Source organism: Rhynchophorus ferrugineus, unplaced genomic scaffold, assembly GCF_030347505.1.
Source record: "Rhynchophorus ferrugineus isolate W39M unplaced genomic scaffold, kcgeb_rfMv2 rfM8, whole genome shotgun sequence".
In the NCBI taxonomy this organism is placed as follows: domain Eukaryota; kingdom Metazoa; phylum Arthropoda; class Insecta; order Coleoptera; family Curculionidae; genus Rhynchophorus; species Rhynchophorus ferrugineus.
Genome location: NW_027472587.1, coordinates 24,217,624 through 24,244,591, shown reverse-complemented (window position 1 = coordinate 24,244,591; position 26,968 = coordinate 24,217,624). Strand labels below are relative to the sequence as shown.

The 26,968-nt window shown below is 31.9% G+C and overlaps 2 protein-coding genes across 13 annotated transcripts in view; one reads left to right on the top strand and one right to left on the bottom strand.

Annotated features, from left to right (window-relative positions):
- The window catches only part of LOC143200600 (DAZ-associated protein 2), a 35,318-nt gene extending 10,412 nt beyond the window's left edge, over positions 1–24,906 (bottom strand). For 3 of the 12 annotated variants that reach the window (XM_076411087.1, XM_076411089.1, XM_076411088.1), the window contains exon 1: positions 24,731–24,902. In XM_076411087.1, coding sequence (XP_076267202.1) covers positions 24,731–24,746 — 16 coding nt within the window. In that variant the 5' untranslated portion in view covers positions 24,747–24,902. Of the gene's footprint in view, positions 1–5,985; positions 6,006–24,278; positions 24,385–24,730 lie in introns of those variants that run through there. The other 9 variants (XM_076411094.1, XM_076411096.1, XM_076411090.1 and 6 more) reach the window with 7 other exon arrangements.
- A 346-nt stretch (positions 24,907–25,252) lies between these two features.
- ND-B22 (NADH dehydrogenase (ubiquinone) B22 subunit) lies at positions 25,253–25,944 on the top strand. Its single transcript, XM_076411101.1, has 3 exons — positions 25,253–25,421; positions 25,480–25,622; positions 25,686–25,944. The coding sequence occupies exons 1-3, from the start codon at positions 25,321–25,323 to the stop codon at positions 25,874–25,876; spliced, it is 435 nt and encodes a 144-aa protein (XP_076267216.1). The 5' UTR covers positions 25,253–25,320; the 3' UTR covers positions 25,877–25,944.
- Positions 25,945–26,968: the final 1,024 nt, after the last annotated feature.

Below are 26,968 nucleotides of genomic sequence, written 5' to 3'. Positions count from 1 at the left end.
TGAAATCATACTCGCAAGGAGGAATTAATTATTAGCATTTTACCAAAGATGCGTAGATAATAGAGAATTCCTGTATCGGAGTTAATAAGTTAATGAGTAAATAACAATGATTTATGGTCTTAAAACTTTTTAAAAACGGTCTTATTTTAAATTTATACAAGTAGCAAAGAACAAATAATTCGAGGAACTGTCCGACGAAGATTGGTGTGAAACACATCAAGAATTACCGAAATTATCGGGACAGTAAACAAACGTTTATAAGCCTTGGGAAGAACAAACAAGAGGAAAATTGCCTGTTATGAATTTAAACGCACATACATCGGAAGAAATGTTTTGATTTGCGATCTTGGTAGTTATCGATAAAGGAGAGGATTAACACCAGTGACGAAAATGTATATATTGGCTTAAGGAAAAGCTGCTGGTAGTTTCGGTTTTTTTTAATCAATTATATAGTATATATAGTCGTTGTGACCCACGACGTTTTCCTACTTTTTGGTAAAATCACACCGTGACTATGGAACTTTTGAGATGTACCAAGTGTAACTGAACCAAGCAAACTAACTAACTGCAAAAGAAACAAAACCATTCTACTATACAAGCCTCTCTTGAATATTGCGGACATACTTGTCGGATGGTGCAAGGTCTGGGCTATACGGTGTATGTACTAAAATTCCACTAAAGGTGTCTAACTGGTGTGATCTAACACTGTCGTGATTTGGAAGAATTATACGTCAGCTTCAATTGCGTTAGTTGTTGACGAGAATTACTGATTGCGTCAGCTCACAATAAGCAATTATTTTCAAATCCCATCTAACACTTAACATCAATGCAGGTTTTGCAATCTTTTTTTGCTGGTTTCGCATCACTTTTCATCGTAAGTAAGCATCCTTTTCAAAAATGGTTAATGTTAGTTCACGTGAAACCCAAGCATTGCGCTTCTTTTGAAGCCCGGTTTTATATAATAATGATTCAAAACTGTTCTATAGCCGATATTTACTTATTTTGCAAGAATTACATCGATTTTTCAATGGTTAGCCAGTGAAGGTTAATTTTTAACATCGATATTTCTAGAATGAAAGCGTGCAAACCAATTCTGACACTGTCATGCACTTAGTATAAAAATAAAAAAGCCAAAAAATTATGAAAATAGCCTTCTAGATTTTCTGGAGTATCCACTTTCAAGCGAGTAAACGTAAACACTTTTATATCTCGAATATTCTATGGACTATTTCAAATACGCTATACTATGGCTTCGTTGTGTAACATAATTAATACATTACATATCGCCAACATTATATTGTAGAAAGTTATCAGTCGACAAACAAACCACACCAATATAGTCATATTCACCATACATTACATCGCCCGACTACCACTGACAATGACACTTCTTAAAGTTTCTGAGTCAGGGATACTCTTTGGTGGGGAATAGCCAGATAACAAAAATACTGATTCAATGATATAATGACGTAATCAGTTTAATACTTGCACCCACTCCAGATCATATACAGTGTATTTAGCGAATAGCTAACACTGCATTTACAAGGGCAGCTTAAAAAGTTAGTGATTTTTTGAATATTTCGCAAAGTAAGTTTAAAGAAATCGGTGCTGCCCTGACGCTGTCTAAGGCTGTAGAAAAAGTACAAGTGGCTGTCAATAAGATCTACAAATGGGTTAGAAACTGGAAACTACAGCTTAATAGCTTCAAATATGTCCATGTTAATTTTGCGTAGCGGCAAAAATCTATTTTTATCATTTGAGGGATGCCCGATTCCTTAAGCAGAATCGAAGAAATATGTCGGAATCCACCTCGATGGTAGATTAAATTGGAAACATCATTTTAGACAAAAGGCAGAGCAGATCAGACTCAAGCAACCGTACTGGTTGGTCGGAAGATACTTTAAATTTGATCTAAAATTAAAGATACTGGTTCATCAGTCAATCATAAAGCCTATTAATAAAATTTAGACCTATGGAGTGCAAATATGGGGTTGCACTAAAACATCAAACCAAGTAGTAATCCAACGCTGCCAAAATAAAGTTCTACGATTAATTACCAATGCTTATCGCATTAGATCTAGCCTTAAAACATGAAAATAGGTCACAGCAACCTGGAAGCAATATAATACTGGACAATACCCAGGAAACCAGAAGATTGAAGTGAGCCAAACCATTTGGGAAATACAAATTGATGCATCAATCCCGTACTTGTCTTGTAACAGTTGTAATAAATTAAAAAAAAAACTGCTTAATGCCCTTAAATGCCATCTATTAATAGATTACTTTGAGATTTTGAACAAGCTGCATCATTTAGTTTGTGTTCAACACCTTGGACAATAACCTCTAGAATTTTAACAAAAAATAGGAAAAAGTAATATTTGCGTGCTAATTAATAATTTTATTTGCTTTTTGCACATTTTCCGCAAAAAAAAATTCCAAAGTCAACGATTAAAAAATGGTTTACTGATTTCCGTTGTAGTCGTATCGGGACAAATAACGTCGATTGTTTAGGAACCAGTTCAGAAACTGTCGATAAAACCCACTGAATGTAATTGAGACTCACTCTCCACCAGAATCTCCGCCGTGTGACCTCTTCAAAAGAGTGCTTGGGGGTATTCAGCCGTAAGGGTAAACGATTACCAGTGAATATCATTCAGAGCTGTTGGGCAGATTTGAAGCTAAAACGACTATATTTGAATAGGAATAAAATGTTGTTCGGTCAGAACAATGCATGGGTGTGCTATACTGTGTAATCTTCACGACAATCTATAAATTGGGCTACGAACTGCCACCCCATCCAACATATTGTTGAGGTTTAGCCTCCTGTGACTGTTTTCTGAAAAACCTAAAAAAATAGCTCGGGTTAAGAGATTTCGGTCTACTCAAGGGGTTATCATTGAAATACTGAACTAAATGTATTTAATTAAAAGGAAAATATTTTGAATAATAAAACGCTTTTTTCCGAAAAAATATTTTTCATTTAAAGTCACTAACGTTACAATCTGCTCTCGTATTAAAATTTTCTTCAGAGCTTTTAAATAATAAACTGTTTTAAAATGCGCTCGAAAGCAACTTCTTGAACAGAAATAACAATAACAATGTAAAACAACATTTACGAAAAATCGTGAGCCATAAATATATTTGGTTGCTACTAAACTGCCTTGTATTATCAAGGCAAAAATTCCTATTTTTATATTCGAGGTATGACTTGAACGTTTGGTTTTGTATTCTGAAACTTGTACTCGCGTTATTACTATATTTTGTAAGAGCGCATGTAAATCATAACAATCTATACGGCGACAGGTCGTAATTTAATAAATTTAACCATGGAAAATACACCACCGGTATCCAAGTATGTTGATTTTTAAAGAAACAGTTAAAATAATCGAGACATTATTTTATTACGTAACGTTTTAATTCACTAATCAGATATCGGCTTAGAGTAAGAGATACAATAATTACAATTCTAAAGAGACGATTAATTCGTTAAAAAAATATTATTTTCAATTGTAAAAGGAATATTATACAGGTGTATAACTGACATTCAATTCTGAAGCAAATCCCTTAATATAGTAATATAGTTTATCATAACAAGTATATAAATCAATAAAACATTTAAAAAAAACATAAAATAGACTGTCTGGAAAGTAATGTCGGCTTTTTATTACCTCCAAAATAACACTTCATATATTGTCGAAAATTATATAATAATTATTACGAGTGCGTTTAATTTGTACATATATTTCTTGGACTTTAAAATTATACTTAAAACAATGTTTAATAAAACACTCTCACACACAAAGTCAGTATAATCTCTTGGAACAACAGAGTTCAGGAAGATATAACTTCAACGTTTCGAGTGACAGAGGGAGTTCTTCACGCATATCTACATGACCCGCTACAGGGTTTAGAAACTCCCGAAATTACGTTTTTTAATGACGATCCAAAAATGGACCAATCACGAACAGCAATAAGATCATTAAAGTGTGGTAAGACCGCTGGAATCTGGAGACTTCACATTCTGCTTACGAAAAATTGGCGATCGACATCAGAGAGATCAGTGCCTTTAACAGTATTGAAAAATGCAGGCAGCATGCAGGAGTAAATCTCCTATTAATTATCAGAAAAGTGTCGAAATTGAAAATTCTACAAATGAGACTGAATGAATACAAATATTTTTATCGAAGAAAGAAGCCAAGAAGAGCAGGCATGACTTAGTTCGAATCGCAATTTATGGATCATTGTCATTTTTATTGATTTTCGTTCTTCTTTCGACTGTACTCTGGCTCTCACTTTGAGCATTCTTGCACGCTGAATATATTCGCCTAAAAATTTTCAGATTTATTCAGGTATCTTATGATGGTTCCAGTAGATAGTAATGGTTGAAATTATGCGAAAGTGTTTAAAAGAACACATGACGTTCAATATCATGCTACAAACGTTGAAGCTTCTAGCCGTCTCATGATATAGTTAACATTGCAAAATCAAAAAGTTTGAGAATTAATGAAGAAAATGCATTGACCTTGAAATCTAGACGGAATTTAGTTAGAGCAAGAACAGTTAGAAACAGGACCCGAATTAAATACTTGAGATCAGAAGAAAGTGGCATCTACTGTTAAAGTAATAAGCCGAATCGGCCAAGCTGCAGGTGCTTTTGCTTTTTCAATCCGGCTTTTTCGAACGCTTATTTTGTCAATCCTCATGTATGGCTCAGTGACTTGGACACTGTTACAGTCTGACTTAAAACTTGAGTTCTTTAAAATGCGATGTTAAAGACAAACTCTAAATGTTTCTGTCCGAAATCCTATTAAAAATGAAGACCTTCGATAAGAGAAATATCTTGATAAAACCATAAACTATGTTCATTATTGACAAGTCCACAATCAAGGCAAAAAAATCAAGATAGCAGTGGATAAAATTAAATTTTGTGTGCGTGAAAATAAAAAGAGACTTGTTGCATATCAGTTGACGTGATAATCGGTGTAAAGATGTGACCATCGGTGCTAAATTGAAGAACAAACCCAGAGATCCAGATTAAAATGGTTTGAAAAAATGTTTGGTGAATGAAAGTCGCAATGAGTAGCTTCGCAAAGGTCATGGAAAAAGGACATCTAGCCAAAGAAGGTTCTCCTATGTATTTGGTGGATATAGAAAACAATGAACAATATTTTTAAGATCATGTTATTATTTTTTAATACAAACAACATGTAGAATCAAACACGAATTATTTTAATATTTCTTTTAGTTTAATTTTAATTTACATAACTTTTTTTCATGGAGCAAGTTAACGCTTAAGAAGTATATATAATTATTCTGCAATAACCCAAATCCATCATAAGGTAAAACACACCATAAGTGAATCAGCTTCGAGTTCTGTGACATAAGTAGAGTATAACATTTAACATGAGTCAACACGCAACACAACTTTAACAAGAAAAGCAAATAAAAGTCGCAGTATACTTGTGGGAACTTGTGAGCGCATCATTCTTAACAAGACACTCGGTGCATCAGAGCTTAAACCAGACGAGTAAATAGCATCCTTTGCAATTGAGAAATGTTCAATTTGAACTATGTATTGATCCAAATCGGTCCAAGACACAGAAAAACCATTTTGCAACACAACATCTTACAAAATGACGTACAAAAAAGCTTGTTGCCACAGAGATGCAAAAATGTGTAACTGATAATAATGAATAAATTATGTTTCACACTAATTAATTTCATAAAAAGATTTTTTAGATAAAATATATAAATAAGTGATCGCCATACATATCCTGTCACTTCACATCACTTGACACTGATTAGACTAAAAATCGAATGTTAGATAGACAGATGAGGTTGACAATAATTGAAATTATTTAAAATGACATTATGATGAAAATAACTGATGTGGTGCCAGTGAAACTAATTTTGGACGAGGCAGTTATTCAAAATAAATCCATGAAATGCTCAAGCTAATTCGTATTACTAAGAATTGAAACGTACCACTATCTTAAAGAAAATAAATCGGAAGCGAGTGAAATCGGGAAATTATTGTTTTTGCTCAGGTCTATTAACACTTGTATTATCCTTTCTGCCTATACTTTTCAGGCAGCCTGCAAATGTTGGGTTCTAAAATAGATTTTAATGCAGATTAATATATTTTGAAAGATCAATGCTACAACCTTACACTCAGCAACTTTGTTCATACCATAATAAATCCCTTTGACAGCAGTAGCCATTTTATTAAGTCTGGAAGAAAGTAATTTCGGTTTTGAGTAAATTTTATTTGAAAAGTTCGTAGACTTAATACAAGTTATATAGAAGAATAACGAGAATAATTGGTACAATATATTTCATTCAAAGCATTCTCCATATTTCACACAGCGTACGTATTGTACGTTAAAAACGTCTTTTGGGGCGAAGAAGCAAGAATTGATTAAGTTTTGGTTTGTCCAAACCAGTAAAAAGTATACTGTTAATCGGTCAGGTCATGAATCATCAACAAGTGATAACTAGAAGAATGTCTAGTGAAAATTCGGCCGGGTTTCCATTTAAGACCGATTTCTTGATTTTGTAACGTTCAATGCTTAAGTTAGAACGTCGATAACAAATAAGCGATGATAATGAATTCAGTTAAACGTGCCCTTTAAAAGTACCGAACAATCAAATTTAGAAGCAGAAAAACTTAATGAGCTAATTGTCCAAAAAAATTAAGGAAATGGTAGCGGAAGATCTGTGAGATGACAGTGAAACGGATTCCTCTGTCAAGCCACCAAAATCTTTTTTTGCAAAAAACGATCATTTTTGCAAAGTAGAAATGCAATAAGAAATCTACGTGAAAATTGGGCACGCAGTAATCAAAAAAACGCTTAGTTGGTTATTTAGAGCGAACCTTTAAATTATTATCTAATGAGTGCAAAAATTCGACGATTCATCTAGTCACGCCAAAGAAAATTACCAAAATTGTCGAAATCAGGCTATGATTTAATAATCGCGAATTAACACAGTATTTCAACTAAAACATATACAAGATGTTTCGAAGATGCCTGATGAATTACTGTGATATCAAAAAAGAAAACTGAAATCTTACCGAAATATTTATTTTACTGCTCTCGTTGCTGTTACCCAAGGTATTTAAAAAAATTATTGAGAAGCTTAAAAGTGATAGAAAGATAAAAATTGAATACATGTCCATTAATTTGATTTTATAAATAAACATTCAATAAATTGACCATATTTATGTATAGAATGGCTAAAAGTTTGCTTGGCTATACACAGGTTTACAATAGGGAAGTATATTCGGACTTTAGTATATTGCCTAATTTATACATACGATAAATGGAAAATATTACCATAGTTAGACTTGCTGTTGGAGACAAGCACATAGAAACGGAAAACCAACAATATTAATAACTGGAACAAAGCTTAGGGAATAAAAATTAACCAAAGAGATCGGTGCATATTGAATTTAGTTATAATAAAAATGCACAAGCAATAACAATGAATAACAATGCCACCCCACATAGAAACAACGTTAAGTATCTTGGAGTAAACTTTGACGTAAAAAGAAAAGAGACAAGTTTGGAATATAAAAAATGTATTAATTTGTTGGATAAAATCCCAATTATCCGCACGTAACAATGTTGTTTTTATGAGATATTGTAGATGAATCCACTTACTAAAGAAATGATTAGTTATACCGAAAGCTTTAGATACAGATGTTGAGGGACTCCATTTTCATGTTAATACCGAAGCATTTGAACTTTTCGATTACATTCGAGTAGAATATAGACTCAGGGGATCAAACCATTTAATCATATACTTCAGTTAAGTGTATTTAAGAGAACAAAATACCAGTGTTATTGATGCATGAATATTATTACTATAGAGATGATATAAGGACCGATAGGTTTCCCTAGACATATCAAGTTGTTTGAAAGAAACTGTAGTTTAGTCGGTAACAATGTATTAATAAAATAATAATAATAATACTATAATTAAAGTTTATGATGATTATATAACAGAATACGAGTGTTGAAAATTGATTATATATCCTCATATATAACTATGATTCAGATTACAAAATGCAAAAAATAATCGAACCCAACAATTGTAAGCCCTTTAAAACGTATTTCCCTAGCGACAGGACTGAATAAGAAAAGGACTGTTATCACATAGTTTATAATTAAGAATGAAACACGAAACACATATAGCAACCCATTCAGGAAAAACATAACTAATATTACAACAAAATTTAAATTTTAAATTTGCAGTCCGGTGAGTCAGGTTTTATCCATTTTTGTCCGTCTCCAACGAAAAGTATGGTTCATTCAAATATACATTGGGAATTGATGAAGTTAAATAAAATGAACAAAGTAAAATTACTAGTATTAATTCCAATAAACAAATCATGCTGCAGATTTAGATGCGATGTTAACTCTCCAATTAAAATTGTCATTACCGGTCATTAATCCCAGTGTCGGAATTGAATACTCGCGTTAACCTCTTTTTATGAATTTGAGGACTGACCGTTATACCTTCCACGCAAAAATCTATTGTAGCTTTCTCAAAAGTCACTCTCTAATATCATTCGTTCATTTCGTTCAACTAGAAACATACCCAAATCATTGTAATCTGCGGCTTTGGATGCGTTGTGCATTCACTGTTGATTTTTCAACCTCATGTTTAACACGATTTCCAAGGCAAATAAACTCACACAGTTCGCATCAACATCGTATTTAGAATAACTCGGGCTTGCAAAAACATGTTAGGCTAAAAATATCCATGTCTCGTAGCCATACAGAAGATATAGCAAAATAAACTAAAGTTTAAGTAAAAAAGTTTTGTTTATTTCGTGCAAATAAAACCGAAATTACTTCCTGCGAATTTATGGTGAAAAATTATATCCACCGACTGAAATTTCTTTAAAAAAATAAAATAAACATTAAATTATGTTATTAAAATGTAACTGATGTATTTTGTTACGTTTTAAAATAATTATAATCACTATGGTTTTTCAAAAAAATTGTCAGAATGTCGAAATACCCTGTATAACATATCATTGACGACAGATATCACTATGAAAATATTTTTTCTTTTCCGTTAAAAATGAAAACATATCTGTTCAACTTAAATATTTACCTTAGATGTTAAATAGCATGCAGGAAAATGTGTAGTTTTGTATTTACATAGTGATACCGTTCGCATCACCTCCATCAATACCAAAACTACACATTTATAAAAATATCATGCAAAATAAAAACGAAAAAAACAGGATACTTCGGCATTATCACCATCGAAAACTGGCGCCGACCTGTACCCGAAGAAATATGTTTTTAAAATAATACCTTAAAAAAAATAAACTAAAAGTAGTCATGCAAAAATAATAACGAAAAAAATGTGACGATGTACATTTTTTACTCGATCGAATCCGCAACAACAATCGGGATATAAAGTGCGAGCCCGTTCGTTAGAACAAAAAACGTACATCTCATGCAATTAGTATGAAAAAATATTCGATAAATCTCAAAAAACTTATCAGGAAAAAGCAAAGATTTATATCCATAGAGATTAATAGAAAAAAGGTTAATTTTAATTGAAGAACGTTTCGAGATCGTTAACCTTTTTTTTATACATTGATTCGATCGAAATGATAACTCGAGAAACAACTTAAAATGTATCATTCTACTTGTATACAATAGTCTACTTCATGCAATTTCGAATTTGAGCGTTTGGGGTGTTTACTTGGGTGGTTGTCTCCTCGCAAAAGGATGACTCGTATTATCGTTAATTGTTTGCCCATATACGTTGTCACTCTAGAGCATGAAACAAATTCATAGTTTTAATTGGTGTTGGGAACTATCGACTGAAATCGACTGTTTAGTAATTGACTACTTCTTACTATTGACTGTTTCAGTCTCTATGTTTGGTTCGACTGATTTTACTACTTTTTACCAGTGACTGTTTCAATCGACTGTTTTCAGTCGCTATTTTCGGTCTGAGTGATTTTGTTACTATTTACTACTGACCGTTTCAGTCGTGTACTTTTAGTTACTATTTTTGGTTCTGCTAGTTTCATTCGACTGATTTTTAACGTTCTGGTTCTGTCGTCCTAGCCGCGACCTTGACAAAAATGTACCCAATTTATGCTTACATAGATTTATATATATATATATATATATATATATATATATATATATATATATATATATAGTTTTATGATTTTTTTTTGGAAGTTTGCTTGTAAATAACAATATATTGTATATTAATATAGCAGCATTTTGGAACGATATTTTTCAAGATTGTTAGTGTAATAGGGTAAAAAGAATGTGAATGATAAATAGTAAAATAATTTTGATTGTTTTTATGGCAATAATAGGTAATATTTCGATACTCTCTCTATTTTTGTTAACAAATATTTCCGTTCAATAATAAATAAATCATTTACTTTATTTAGAAAAGCTCTAGTACTTATTGTGCGATCATTTTTAATTGTTATAAATTAGTTTTTTTTTATGATTAGGTGTATGTTTAATTTTTATTTAGTATTTATGATTATTGTACATCTTTAGTTTTTCGGTTTTGTTTAAGTCCTATTGTAGTGTCTATATTTATTATAGTATATTATTTAAAAATAGCAATTAACGTATTAAAATACGATAAACTATTTTTGGGGTATTATTCCATTCCCTTTTACAGATCCATAGAACATTCAAATTTAAAAGTAACTCAACTTCGTTTAAAATGAAATTATTAATAGTATTCAGCAATTATTTTTCCCTTTTATTTTTTAAAGTTGGTACGTGAAGGAATAAGTACATCTCCGTCTCACTTATACTACCGTTGAAAAATATAAGCACATATAAAATTAACTGCTCCAAGCCATTCTCCGTCCTCTCCTCTCACAATTTATACAGGAAAGGGTTTGTACATCTTTATCTGACATGACGAATTAAACAAAATAGTCGAACCGTGCATATGACTGAAAATAGTAAAACTATTTTTAGTCGCTAGTTTTTTGATTATCGACTGTTTCGACTATTTTCAGTCGATAGTTTCCAACGCTAGTTTTAATAAAACCTATTTTAGGAAATATATTTTTCGTGTGCCATAAGACGAAGTAACGTATGCGACATAAAATGCGATGATAAATGCGACAAAACTTTAGCACGTTACATATATTTCATTAGAACTCTTAAATGAGAAAATAATTTGTAACTTTTAGAATCTCCAATTAAACGCGGTTATTTAAGGTATTCATACAAACATTGCAAAGAGACCGCTGGTTTACATATAGGTAAAGGCGACAAGACCACCTACCCTACTGTTAGTCGCGGGTTCGAATCCTGCTGGGGCATGGTCGTGAATTTGTGTTTGTGATTGTTCTAGGCAAGAGTGTAAAATCCGACAAGGAAAATTATTCTATTCAACCAGGCTAGATAAGACCGAATGTCTTCTGGGATGGTTTCTAAGTTAGTCACTCGCCAGTCGGTAGGCTTAATGCCGAGGATCGTGGGTTGAAGATCACGTTAAATTGTAGGTCCAGTTCATATAAACCCCCAGTTGGTAAATCTGGTCAGATTTGAATATTAATGAAAATGGTTGGGGTAAATGGTAAAGAATTTAACAGTGTTCATCACCTAAAAAATGCTATCCAAGATGAGCGGAAAGAGTTAAAAACCTGTATGAAAGGCTGTTGAAGGGACTCCTGAAGTTGAGAGACAAATAGAGGAGGATGTACCCATTACTGAGATAATTAAAAATATTGATGCGTTATTTTGTTACCTATTTGTTCTATAGTTTTGCCGTGCAATTAGAGCGGCATAAGTTTAACCGGAACCAGTAAGTAAACAATAGTAACGTCTCCTTCTAATGTTTACACGAATACCATGTCTAAACGTCTTTAGTCGTAGAATTTAAAAGCTAAAAATGTATTTTTATCGAGAGTTGTAAAGAAAAATGTGTAGTGTGCTAAAGTTTCGTTAAACCTGAACTGCGTTGTTTTTATTGAAATGCAGGAGCCATAAACATACATTCATAAAACTTGTGGGTGGGGTATCACATTGTACAAGACAACAAAAATGTTGGGTATTAAATAGCTCATTTTTGTAAAACAGATAACATCGGCCCACACACACGAAATTCATTCATAGTAAGATATTTTCGTGATTATTTTTATATTTATATATTGATGTTCGGATTATAGGTTGCCTTAAAATAATAACGTAATTTATTTAAACACGATTTTCTGAAAGCATTTCCGGTAGACTATGCGAGAAACACATCCCACACTGTCTCTTTCTCTCTTGTAAGTATTGATATACAGTTTATACAGATATATGTTACAGTGTGAAAAAAATTAATCACCTACAATAGCATCATTCAAAAAATATTATTAGATATATTAGGTGTTTGCATGATCAGCAACATCTATTGGCGAAAATGCGAATTACCGATGTTGAACAAAGATAACCTAACCATTGAATTCGATGGTTTTGATATTTATCTACAAAAAACAATAATTTCTTAGGCAAAAAAAGGTTTTCTGTGGCGTAATATAGAAAATAATCCATATCCATATCGACACCGGAGTATAAATGCTTACCAACTACTAAAGCCGACAAACAGATGCAAAGAATGACTCTGGTATGAAAGCGGTAGGTTACACGTTGTAAGAATTGTGACGAATACAGTGTACGGGAATACGCTGCTGGAAGGGGAACTTCTGTAGCACCCAGCTTACTCGCTAGATATCGCGCCTTGTGACTATAACTTCTGCAAGTCGACGCAGCGCAGCTTTATTGGAACACGGTTTTGAAATGCCGAAAAGACGTTCGAAAATATATCGATGATTGGATGGCTGCCAATCAATACATTTCTTTCAACAAGATATAACTATATTCTCAGAAAAATGGGATAAAGTTGTAGAAAATTATGGAAAATATTTTGATTAATATGTATTGTGCCAATTTTTCTTAACTGAAAAAGTGAAAAAGGTTTATATAAGCGACTAGAAGATATTGAGGAGTTTTGGTTTTACTGACTTGTATTAACCTATAAAAATTAATATATCTTATAGATGTGTATTTGTGTGATATATTTTATCTAATTTAACCTTCAGCTGCGAATCGACAGCATTCTGCATATATACTTATATATTCTTAACATAGTTATTTATTGTGTCAATTTCTCATCTGCAGTAATCTGTGTTAATAGCGGCCCTAACATTGAAATCACGCCGCCCAAGATATATTTTTTTAAATCAACAACAGTGTAATATCAGCGGGTCCAATAAAATAGCTAATGCAAAGAAACCTAGTAACATGTAACAGAATCGACTTAAAAAATTCAATTTGGATTGGCGCTTGTAAGCCATTTTGCCAAATGTCTGTAGAATTCCCCAAAAAATATTAGCATTTTTATATATCAAAATCAAAATAAAACAAAAGTCATATTTGATGCAGCAAAATTGCTACGTTTTGACGTCATACATTTTGATGGCGTGCATTGGTTTTGGCTGTTATATTGGACAGTCTAAGCTTAGTAACTCCGATCACCTTCAGTTCCAAAGAAAATTATCTGCTGAAGAACCAAGTAGCTTGGATTTAAGTGATGAATATTTTCCTTTTTCTCATCAAGTTCAAATAAGGTTTGGGCAAGACTGGAAATTAATCATTACTAAGCGTGTTATTGAAACAATTCTTGTAAATGCCAATGAATTTATACAAAACGGCACTATCGTATGATATATTATGACTGAATGTTGTAGAAATAAGGGCGCTGGATCACTACATATAGCAAATACGCGAATTCAGAAGATTTATATGCAAATCATGGCTCTACGCAAAGCAGCTGTAGCTGATATTTCCTATTAATGTCATTAAAGGGAACAACATTTCTGAATGTTCAACAAAGTTTCTGAAAAACTAAACGAATAAATATAGTCATTGCGATTTGATGACGCAACCACTCGACTATCTCGTCGTGCTCATATGAATATGACAGATTATTGAGGAAAATCAATACATAAAATCTAAACGGTACTGATTGTGATGACGTACTGAGGTTAGTAATACCAATTTCTGGAATATAACGAAATACTATTAAATTAAATATACTAATATATAAATATAGTAAGGTATGTTATACCGTAAGATTAATTATGTTAGCAATAACTATGGTGTTTAAAAATTATTACCCTTAGTGGCTAAATAATCTGCCCAGTGGGCAATAAGTATTTCTTATGATAACTAACTTTCAAATATGATCTATTTTATATCAGCAGCATATTTTTGGACTGGAGAAATATTTTTTCATTACTTTCTTGATGTTTTTGGTGCTTGATATCATGATATTACAATCGATTTAATTCTACTTAAAGTTGATGATATTGGTGTGAACAATAAGTGGTTTTAACAAGACGGTCCCACATGCCACACGGAGCCCATAAAAGCTTCATTTACTACATAAATCGTGTACATAGATCACGTAATTTGACACAATTTTATTTCTTTATATAGGGTTATGCCATATAGCTTACTACCACTTGTGTATTGAAAGAGATTCAACGCAAAATGGATATGAAAAATGTTGTTAAGCTGTTCCATACAAAACTGTACATGCTTTGATTCAATAAAAAAAATGCCTGATATTTAACTCAAATCTTGGGTAAATGTTGAAACTTCCCTGTATAATAATACGGTAAGAACATCAGAGATGTTATATAGTGGCTGCAATACATTTTTAACAGGTGAAATACCGTGGTTGATTAACAAATCTTTGATGATTAAAAGTACATCCAATAAGAACCCAAAGACAAAAAACACGGTTTTGCTTCACGATCAATAATTAGGCTGAAATTCATGGAAAGAAGTTTATGTTGTCCATTTGATGAACTAAAACTACTTAGGAAAATTAATTTTTTTGTACTTGACACCATACAGAGTTACAAAACGAATTTACGGATCGAATAATAATTAACCTAAAATATTAAACACTCCCTGACATTACACCAGTAAGCAACCAGAAATATAGTAAAAGTCCTTTGTGTTTGAACACAAGGTTGTTTTTTCATAGTAAATGCCCAAATTTTGATTTAAAAACGGAATAGAGTTATTTGTACTCACGAAGAAATAAAGAAAAACAATAAAAACATCTTGTTTTAAAATAAAACCAATATATCACAATTCATTTTTATTAAACTGACAATGTAATTTATTTTTGGTTTACAAGTTAATAGCCGAAAACAAATATGAAGAATTGTTTAATCGATACGATATTTCTCCTTTAATAACCGTACTAAATAGCTCGAAATATCGTAGGGTTACCTTTTATAAATCTATTCATTCACGTGCAAGACATCACGTAATATATCAATTTAAGCTAAACATGGATCTGCCAAGAGCGCTACCTTGCACGACGGCGGTGGTTTCCACAACTGTACAGTTAGTTTACATTCAGATCGTCGATCTTTGATACAACCGTGCGATTAAGGGAGCCAGATCCGGTGATAATCATCAGGCATATTTCGATATTTTTGTGTACAGTACTCATCGAGGACAATGTCGTTTTATATTATTACAAGATTCTAAAATTAGATAATGTTTTAACGCATATAATCATTGAAATCGACAAAACAAATGTTTATTTTTCTTTATACTTGGTAGATTATATTTTATATATTGGTAGTATATATAAAACCTACATACAGCATTTTTGTCAACAAAATAATTACCGATTGTTTGATTAATAAACACTAAATGAGCGAATATTTGATGGAATTGTTTTTTGCGAAGAAAAATTAATTTACTATAACAACTCCTGTAAAAAAATGTCCCTACTTTCTAAAATTGAAAGTTACGAATATTTTATAGCATCCTGAAATTCCTTTTACAAACTCAGAAACAGCTGAAACAATTGGCAGGAAAGCTGAATGTGAGCCAAATAGTAATTTATGACCGATTATAAGCGATGAGAGAGAGAGAGGTCCAAAAGATTGTCAGTGAAATGTTGCTTTAAAGGTATGAAAGGAAATAATTTCTGCATGGGATAGTAACGGGTGATCATAAAAGCATTTATTTCGAAAATACCAAGCGAAAAAATCGTGGCTATAACTTGGCTATCATCTATCGACTGCAAAGGCTAGATCGCTTTAGTCGCACCCGTGTCTGCTAAGACCAGATTGATGTTGCATATTATAACATCCGCCGTACTCTCCAGACCCGACTCCATCCGACCTTTCGATATCGACGGAGCATGCGGTGGCAGAAGAGCACTTCATTGATTTCAAAGAAGTTAAAAAGTGCCTGGATAACTTAGGCTTAGCTCAAAGGTGAAGTTGTTATTTTAAAATGGCATCCATAAATTGACCGAAAGATCGACAAAATGTATAGAAACAAATAACCAACACATTGAGTAAATACATTTTAACTATCCATTTGGTTTTATTGTTTTAACCTGTTTTCTTTAGCGAAAAAATATAAATAAATTACCCGCACACCTGCTATATTTTTCGAAATACTGCTATGAACGATTTAGATTATATAAATAATGAACAAATTATAGTAACTGATATTAATTAATGCTAATAAATTGATCGCCTAGATATAAGGATGCATAAAGCTACTAGCAGCATCCACTTCCTATAAATGTTAAACAGAAACATGTTTACCCACACGTCACACTGTAAATAAAGTTGATTGTTTGTTCTACTTCCTGATACACTACAATTAAACATTCCAGCATATATTTAGGTTGGACAGTGCTAAACAGCAACAATTACTAAACGAAAAATGTAAATTAGCAAAAGGAAATTAACGCACGAAAGTTTTATTGGTATGTGAGACAACATATCTCTATGATACCGACAACATTTGGTCACAATATTAACCAATACACAAAACTTTCTAAAAAATAGCCGATTGTGTCATAGAGCATTCTCTATTATATAGTAATTTGAATTAGTAATTTATTGAATATCGATAATAATCCCTAAAAAACTATTAATTTCAATCTTCTATGATAACAGATCAATTGAAAAGTCCCCGGCCTACCATAGTAAAACACTTTTTTTGCAAAATTAGTTTTTTTTATTCAACAAAATTCCCTTCAAAAGTGATACACTAATTATAGCGACCCTCCAACTTTTCGATACCATTTTTGTAGTACGATTTGTCCTTTGCTTCAAAATAGGCGTCAGTTTCGGCGATCATCTCTTCATTAGACGAAAATTTTTTAACAGCGAACATTCTTTTGAGATCTGAGAACAGGAAATAGTCGCTGGGGGCCAGATCTGGAGAATACGGTGAATTTGAAGCCCAATTCATTGATTTTGCCATCGATTTCACTGACTTGTGACACAGTGCATTGTCTTGGTGAAAGAGCACTTTCTTTTTCTTCAAACGTGGCCGTTTTTCAGCGATTTCATCCTTCAAACGATCCAATAACACTATGTAATAGTCGGTGTTGATGGTCCTTCCTTTTTCAAGGTAGTCAATGAAAATTATTCCATGCCTATCCCAAAATACAGACGCCATAATCTTGCCAGCCGACTGTTGCATTTTCCAAAGCTTTGGAGCGAATTCGTCGTGTGCAGTCCACTCGGATGACTGTAGATTGGACTTCGGAGTGAAATCATGGAGCCATGTTTCATTCAATGTCATATATCGACGCTAAAACTCGGGTTTATTACGCTATTATCTTCAAACACTGCTCCGAATCATCAACTCGTCGTCGTTTTTGGTCAAAAGTGAGCTCGCGCAGCACCCACTTTGCTCAGAGCTTTCTCATACCCAAATATTCGTGAATGATATGATGTACACGTTCAGTTGATATCTTTAGAGTGTCTGCATTTCATTCAATTTCAATTTACGGTCATTCAAAATTATTTCGTGGATTTTTTTAATGTTTTCGTCGATAACAACCTCTTTTCCTGGGGCAGTGTCCGGAAACTCGCCAATCAAGCCAAGTTTTTGCTTCAACTGTACTTTCTCCTTTCAAAAAGCAAGATTTTATCAACACGTGAACTTTTGCAACGAATAATTTGCCAGGACGAGATTCGAAATTAACTTTTAATTAATAATGTTTTAATAACGAACACGAGAGATTTTCGATGAGCCAGCGCTTTTGCTCTTTTTCCCTTTCCGACGGAAAAAGCGAAGGAAATGAGAAAACATTTAAAAATTAGATGCTATATTTATATGGAGAATGTTCTATGGGGTGGTACCCTTCAAACGCAATATAGAATGGTTTCATGGAGTAAGTATTACTAGAGACATGCCATTTTTTAAAGTCATCTAATAGGAAAAATGGAAATGGAAAAGCTAGAAGAGTATGACACAGAACCATAAATGCTGTAGACAAAACAATATTTAATAGAATAAATAATCAGATAAATCAAAATATTAAAGAACATAAAGAGAGTTGCTTCGAGAAATATGTAAGTGAATTAAGCCCGGAAGCAGACAAAGATTACTCCCCATGGAAAGCAACCTGGAGATTTAAAAGACCAATTATAAGAGTACCGCCTATTAAAAATGATCAAAATGAATGGGTTCGACGCCATGATGAAAAAGCTGAATTATTCGCAGAACATTTAGTTAATGTATTCCAACAGAATGATATAGAATTTACAATAAATATAAATCCTGTTTATCGGCCCGATGTAGCTGTAAATCTGATTTCTTCAATGGAAGTTGCCACAGAAATTGACAACCTCAATAATAAAAAGACTCCTGGAATTGATGATATTTCACCTAGCTTCAATGCCTGTTTGAGAGTGAACCATGTTCCGGAATGTCTTAAGGTTGCTCGAATAATTATACTTAAAAAACAAGACAACGGCAGAACAAGTTGCATCTTCAAAATCCAAAATTATTTGGGAAACTGCTGTTAGGACGCATTAAACCATTTATAGAAATACTAGATTTCCAGTTTGGATTTCGAAATCACTACTCGACAATCGACCAAGTGCACAGAGTAACAGCGGTTGTTGAAAAGGTATTCGAAGAAAAGAAATACTGCCCTGCAATATTCCTGGACGTCTCACAAGCTTTTGATCAGGTATGGCATTTGGGATTAATATACAAAATGAGCAGCATATTGCTACCGCGGAATTACTATCCACTGCTGGAATCATATCTTTTCGAAAGAAAATTTAGGATCTCGCAAGAAGGGGCATTCTCAAGACTAAAACGTATTTCAGCTGGAGTTCCATGGGATAGTGTCTTGGGACCACTCCTATATCTGCTCTATACTGCTGATATCCCAACAATACAAGAAACACTACTTGGAACATTTATGGACCACACAGTTATCATGGAAAAAGACGTATCTCTGTCTAAGGCTGTAGAAAAAGTACAAGTAGCGGTCAAAAAAATCTACAAATGGACCAGAGTCTGGAAAATACAGCTTAATAGCTCCAAATATGTCCATGTTAATTATGCAGTGTGGCGAATTAACAAAAACCTAATTATATCACTTGACGGATGCCAAATACCTCAGAATATATATCTATGGTAGGTGAAACATCACGTCAGACAAAGAGCAGAGCAGATTAGACACAAAGTCAAGCAACTGTACTAGTTAGTCGGAAGATAGTCTCCTTGACCTAAAATCAAAGAGATTGGTTTACCACTCAATCATAAAGCCAATTTGGACCTATGAGGTGCAAATATGGGGTTGCACTAAGACAACAAAACAAGTAGTAATCCAACGCACCCAAAACAAAGTTCTACGATTAGTTACCAACGAAGAGCTGCACGATGACCTTCAAATTAAATGGATACACGAAGTGGTCGAAGATTTCGACTTAAAACATGAAATAAGGTTCCTAAATCACAGCAACGTGGAAGCAATACAGCTGCTGGACAACACGCAGGAAATTAGATGATTGAAGCGAATCATACCACACAAACTTCTTTAGCGTATAAGTGTATTTTTAACTTTAGCTTAAGCAGTTTTATTTTAATTTAATTAAAATCATACTGATGTATTCAACCCGCACTCGCCTTGCTTGTGTATTAATGCAAGTACAACAGAACAGTAGTAATAAATTAATTGTATATTAAAATTGTACTAGGCATATCGAATGCAAGATGTAATTAAAAAATAGTTATAGAAGTATCAATACGTTTACCAACAGAATCCACTTCCTGTGAATGTTAAACACATTTTTACCCACACGTCACACTTTATATAGCGCTAACTTCCTGATATACTACAATTAAACATTCCAATATATATTTAGACTGGACAACGCTAAATAACAACAATTACTAAACGAGAAATGTACATTAGCTTAAGGAAAAGAATACCCGAATGTTAGAACGAAAATGTTACATTACAACAATAAAAAATGCCATACCAATTTTTATTTTTTTTTGATACATGAGGCAACAAATATATATATATATATATATATATATATATATATATATATATATATATATATATATATATAAAATACCGATAACATTTATTCACAATATTCCAAAAATAAAGATTGTGTCATAGAGTATTCTTTATTCCATAATAATTTTCAATTTATTGAACATCAACAATAATCCTTAAAAAAACTATTAATTTCAGTCTTTTATGATAATTTGTTGTTTAATATAGATATTAGAAGAACTTCAGAATTTTTATTATTCTACTATTATATTAATATTCCAAAATATTAAGTACAACAAATTAAACAATAGGATACAGTTCAAAAACAAACTAAAGCATTGTAATAGTAAAAATATTATTTAATTTTGAGAAAAACTTGTCGTTTATTGAACACTGATAAAGTTTACCTAAGGCGCGGAATATTAGCAGAGATTAATTCCGATATCCTATTAACATTTTTGGTTCAAATTTATTCAATCAAAAAACTCTTGGATGCACAATGCATTTATCTCACTGGTTTTAGTTTTAGAACAGAAATAGGCTCAAAACGATGCTCTCGAAGTGGTACTTTCAGTTTAAGAAAGAAATAGACAACATTTCGACGGAATTAAATCAGGCAAATGGGACGGCTGCCCTATATTCACCAAGTAATACCAAATGGAGTTGAAATTTGTGATAAAAAAGATCCATTTATGTATGGGAATTGACATTAGCCTGATGAAAAAAAATCAAGAGCCCATAATACCCGTCTCTTGGAATGAAGCCTACGCAATATAACAGTTAAAAAATACTTATTGTTGAAATTTAGGCTATTCAAAGGTAATTCATAATTAACCATATGATACTATAATGTAAATAAGTATAAAGATAGATAGAAGTGAAGCTGCAAGAGGTAATGGATGAAAATCCAACCAAAATTCAAAAACAAGTGGCACAAGCATTAAATGTGGCTCAAGAAAGGTTTAGCGATCGATTGCGAGCAACAAATTGATTGAAAAAAGTCCAGAATGCGTCTGAAGACCACGGTAAAGTGATTTTACAGAAGGATAACAAATCGTTCCATAAAGAAAAATCGAACAAGGAAGCGTTGAAAGCATTTGCATGGGATATATCATCGCACCCGCCGTAATCTCCAGACCTTGCCCCGTCCAACTATCAACTTTTCGCATCGATGGGACACGTGCTTGCAGAGCAGCTTCGCCAATTTTGAAGAAGTTATAAAACGGTTCGACAAATGGTTGTGCTCCAAGGACTCCAAGTGTGCTTTTTTAGGTTGGCATCCATAAATTGCTTGATAGATGGGCAAGATGTATAGAATCAAATAGCCAATACTTTGAATAAATATATTTTTTCATACTCTTGAAAAAAAAACCGGTAATGACTTTCCGGTATCACTTGGTTAAGCTTCATTCTACGAAAAGAATCCCCATGTTGGATGTACGATATAGCATCTTCTCGACAATTTGATGCATTAAAGTCAGATGTTCAAATATAAATAAAAGTACGAATACCAGAAACTTTATTAAGAAATGTGATAAATAGGTAATGACACTGCTTAACATAGGACAAAAATTCGAAAATGTGAATTACTTTTTCATATACGTAATAACTAACATATCTCATAAACTCTATTTATAAAAGGAAATATGAAATCCTTATAAGACAACTTTACAAATTAACCAATTAAATGTACCATAATGATAATGATATATAATGAATATAGACATAATGAACGCAGTATGCTGAATACAATAACATTTAAGGACTGAAGAGACCACAAGACCGCAGATGTATAAAAAAGACGTTACAATATTTAAGACAAAATCATGTAATGAGATACATTGAGGAATAACCCTAAATGTTAGTACTTAAACTTTTTCTTTAATTTTGGTTTTACCATCCGTTATTTTTTTCTACAGTGCTCATATTTGATATTTAAATGCAGGTGAAAATCATCAATGAAAATTGGTTATTACATATTGAAAAAATTACAATTTTATATATACGCAGTCTCTAAATATCTCATATTGCAAATATAATCGCAAACTTCTGCGCAATGAAAAAATATTTCTCAGTATTTAACCTACTTTCGACGGAGTGATGAGCGACAGCGTATCTGGCAAAGAGGGAACGATCATATGTATAAACAATAACATATTATCAAAAATCGAATTAAAACACCACAAATGCCGCGCATATTCTAAATCCTAGTGAGGGTTTACTTAATCTAGGTTATTCACATATTAATAAATTATTATATCAAAAATAAAATAATTATTAAGTACAAAAAATCCCCTAGACCTGTTGCAAATGTTGTCTGTTTTCTATCAAATGAGCTACACAGACGAGTCAGTTAGCGTATGGGGCGGTGCGGTGCCCGGCCTTTAGATCATTTGATAGACATCGGTTTATTGGTAAAAAATTAGCGACGAAGATTTGTGCTTCAGCGGAATAGCCAACATGTTGTAGCAAACACTTGGTGAAACCCTTAATCACCCTACACCCACACAGTACAAAAAATATGTAACCAATTCGTCCGATGACAGAGTTAGACTATACGTATTTATTTATAAAAATGACGCGACACACAACTGATCCACCGTTCTATTTCTCAGGATAATTATTCTATAAAAACATTAAAACTGGGAAAAAACGTATATCGAAAATTAAAGCTACCAAAAACTGTCTATAAAATACTTAATAGTGATATAAAAATAAATAAGAAAGTCTGTGAAATAACTCCTGTAAACATTACACATAATCATTTTGAAATTTCTATATATACACATTCTTATACTTGTATAAAATTACTCTATTATTTGAGAATATAACAAATTTCATTAATTAACTTATAAATAATAAATCTACAACATACAAATCATGATTTTAAAATGCATTTATAGTCACATCTAGAAATAATGATGTAAGACCAATGCCAGTAATATTAAATCATTTTAGCTTTCCCAAAGACATGACCTTCCGAAGGACAATATTTTTTCAACTGAAAAGTGACCATCCCAATATTAATTCGTGCAAGATTTTTTTCCTGATAAATTTAAGATCAGCTGTCTCAGTCGCTGTGAGTATTGAAATATCTGCCAGAGCTGTTACATATTTTTTGATTATCGTCATGCAGTGAATAATAAATAGACCACAAAATCTCTAATATTGGACCATTGAGAGTATTTTTTATACATCGTCAGCTACAATAAGTAAGTAATCTTTACACCTCTACATTTGTTTCTGATTCCACAAAAAAAACGATTTCATATTAGTGTCATCTGCGGTTTGTTTACGAAATATTCCCGAATGTTAAGAAAATGACAGCAAAAATCGCATAGGCGTGGGATCGACAATTACATAACCTGCCTCTTTTTATAGAATGAACATCTGTTAACAACCATGTACAGAATAAAAAGAACCACATTCTACATTATTAGATTATTTTAAAACATGTTTCTGCCGCAAAAATATGTTAGTTTAATTAGAACTTAGTTTAAATTGATTGTCGTTATTAAGGTATAATGAATATATCCACCTTTCATGCAGTGGTACAATTTAATATATTGCTTGAAAATAAAATTATGTCTAGCTAATATCAACATATGTCAAAAGTCTACCATTTGTTGTATATAATACATGTCGCATTCATATATTACACTGTTTAAGCTGCAAATACACATTATAGAAAGGTTAGATACAAATGCTCAAAATGCACGCAAATTAATAAAAAACACGTCAAAATGCACTAAAAACCCGTATCAGGTTATTCTTCAATGTGGAAAACAACTACAAATGTAGAGTAGTAAACAAATCTCCAACCAAAAATCTAGTGAAGGTAAATCGTTGAGCGGGTATAACCAACAAGCATCAGCCACTGTATTAAACACATGAAAAGAAATAGGTACTGTTTTTTCGATGTCGGAATCCTGGGCTGGCTACTCTGAGGGTCCTCCTCTAGTCTTGTTTTAATACCAGCCGCTGCAAGTAACACATTTTGGCGATAATCTGGCCCTAAATAAGAGAATTAATAAAGTCCCTGTTACTGTACTGCAGTATTTTGCAATGCAGGACAAGGCTATGTAAAATCATGGGTCAGAATGAGTCAGGGCATCTGGGTTACCTGGTCTAGAAAGAGATAACCCTATAAATTTTATTGATTTAAAACATCCTGCATATTCTTAGAAATTTATTTGGTGTTTTCGCAAATTCCTACGCCCCTTTCATAGCACAAATCCTTTATAAGTTCATATCCTAACTTTCCAACAGGAAAATTGCACTTCCAGATGAATTTATAACAAATAAAATGGAGGGGACTTAAAGTAACGATTTATAATTTGTATATTATCAACAAGCCTACCTTTCTTATCAGTCATATTGGTTTTTCTTCAGAGTAAGCACCACACTAGAAATTGAAAGAATATCACAAAATAAATTCAGCACAAAGAAATTTGTTGAAACTTTTTAACACTTCTCTACAAATCAACTCGAAAAAAACTAGACCGCCTAACGATGTTGCCAAACTTCTCACTAATAAGTAATGATTTTACTTTAAGCTTATTCTACACTTTTAAAGGTTGGTACACTTGCAAAAAATTTTTTTAAATATACTACTTAATATATACCTTGATAAATTATTAACACATATATGACTTTCTATTTCTAATATAATATGGCATAATTTTATTTATAAATATAATATTATGCATTTAAAATATATTTTATACATTTTAGAATTATTCGTCTCCATCGCATATTATTGTATAAAAATATAAACATTATCCCATATTTAATTAACGACAGTACTTCTTTAATTAAGTACAAAAGGAAAATAGTAGAAGAAAATAACCATTATCATATGGTATGGTAATACCAAAACAATCTTGGCAACATTGCTCCTGTCAGTTATTATTATATTAAGGGTTTTTTAAAAATTTCGAAATTAAAATTATGGCAACTTCTTTGCCTACAGGATTAACTACTCACACCAGAAAAGTGCAAAGTTTGTATAAAAGAGTTTTAAGAAATCTTGAATCATATTATGATAGAAGGTAATCATGCCTTTGAGGTTAGGTTACATAATGTAATATATCATTTATTTTTATATAGGGAAGTTTATAGGTATCACGCTGTCTTAATGAGGAAAAGATTTGATGATAACAGGGATATTAAGGATGCCAGAATAGCTAAAGATTTTCTTTTGAAAGGCGAACAGGAACTCTTTAAAAATCTACACTATCATGTTCGTCAATGTATGCGTGTCACATATTTATGTATTTGTGCTAAATAAATTCAATAATTTATATCTATTTTAGTCCCAAATTCACCTGGTGGTGTAGCATATGGTAGAGTAGTAATACCACCTGACTGGGTTCTTGATTACTGGCATCCACTTGAAAAAGCACAGTATCCAGAATATTTTGCCAGACGTGAGCAAAGGAAGAAAGAATATATTAAATTTTGGGAACAGCAGTACGGGCCATCAACATCTAGTGACCATCATTAATTGTATGTTATTAACAAACAGTTTTGTGAAATGCAATAGTAAGAATATATAGTTACATTTATGCTTAAGTGTGTTTTGTTTGTCATGATAGATATATAATTAAAGATTTCCAATGCTTTTATGGAAATAAATATTTTATATTTTTAATGCCTTACTTTTTGACTTTTTTAAAGAAATATTAATTATGGTATAGAACATTATTAAAATATCATGCAAATTTGACACAACATTTTAGAACAAGTAGAAGATAGTTTTAACAAGGTAGTCACTGACTTTGAACATAAATGATAATGATTTATTTTGGCTTCTATGATTAGGAGATTTGACAAGTGTCTTTTCATTGATACTGTAGGACTCTCATTAAAAATCACAATTGCCAACGATTTTCAGCAACTGTTCTGCCTTCAGATGATTTTTATTCATTATTTGTATTGTTCTATGTTTTTAATCATAGTTTCATATATAGTCTATAAGGCTGACTGTTATATCTTTCGGAGAGAGTATCAAATTAATCATAGTAGTCGCTGAGAAGATTACTTAATTTTAATACAGTAATTAGTCCAGTTCAGTCGAGATAAACTCTAGTTATCAAAAAGACAATTTAAAATATAATTTGGAAAAAGTAATAATATCAGTAAAGCTAAGAATCAGTTAAACATATAAAGAAATAAAACTGGAGAAATTTATTAACAAAAATATGTCATTTTAGAAAGTGTTACTGCAATTTTTATCATGTAAATTAAATATTTTTTCAAATTCATGATTTGTTTATAATATTTTTTTTATTATTCAACTTTTTAAATTAAACTTAATTAAATACGTATATTCTTGTATAACTTAGCAATTTTATTATACAAATAACTTACAAAGCCTTATTAAGTTAAAAGATGTTTTAAAATAAACCGAAATACTGCATTATCATTTCTCTAAAATTTAGAATGGCGAAGGCGCAATTCATTATAAATATTTAAATAATTTATAAGATATATATTTTCAATTTCCGAGCAATGTTATTTTTATTGATTTTATTTATAAATACATATAATATGGAAAGCTAGTTTATTAATAAATATAAAAAATACTTGAAAAAAA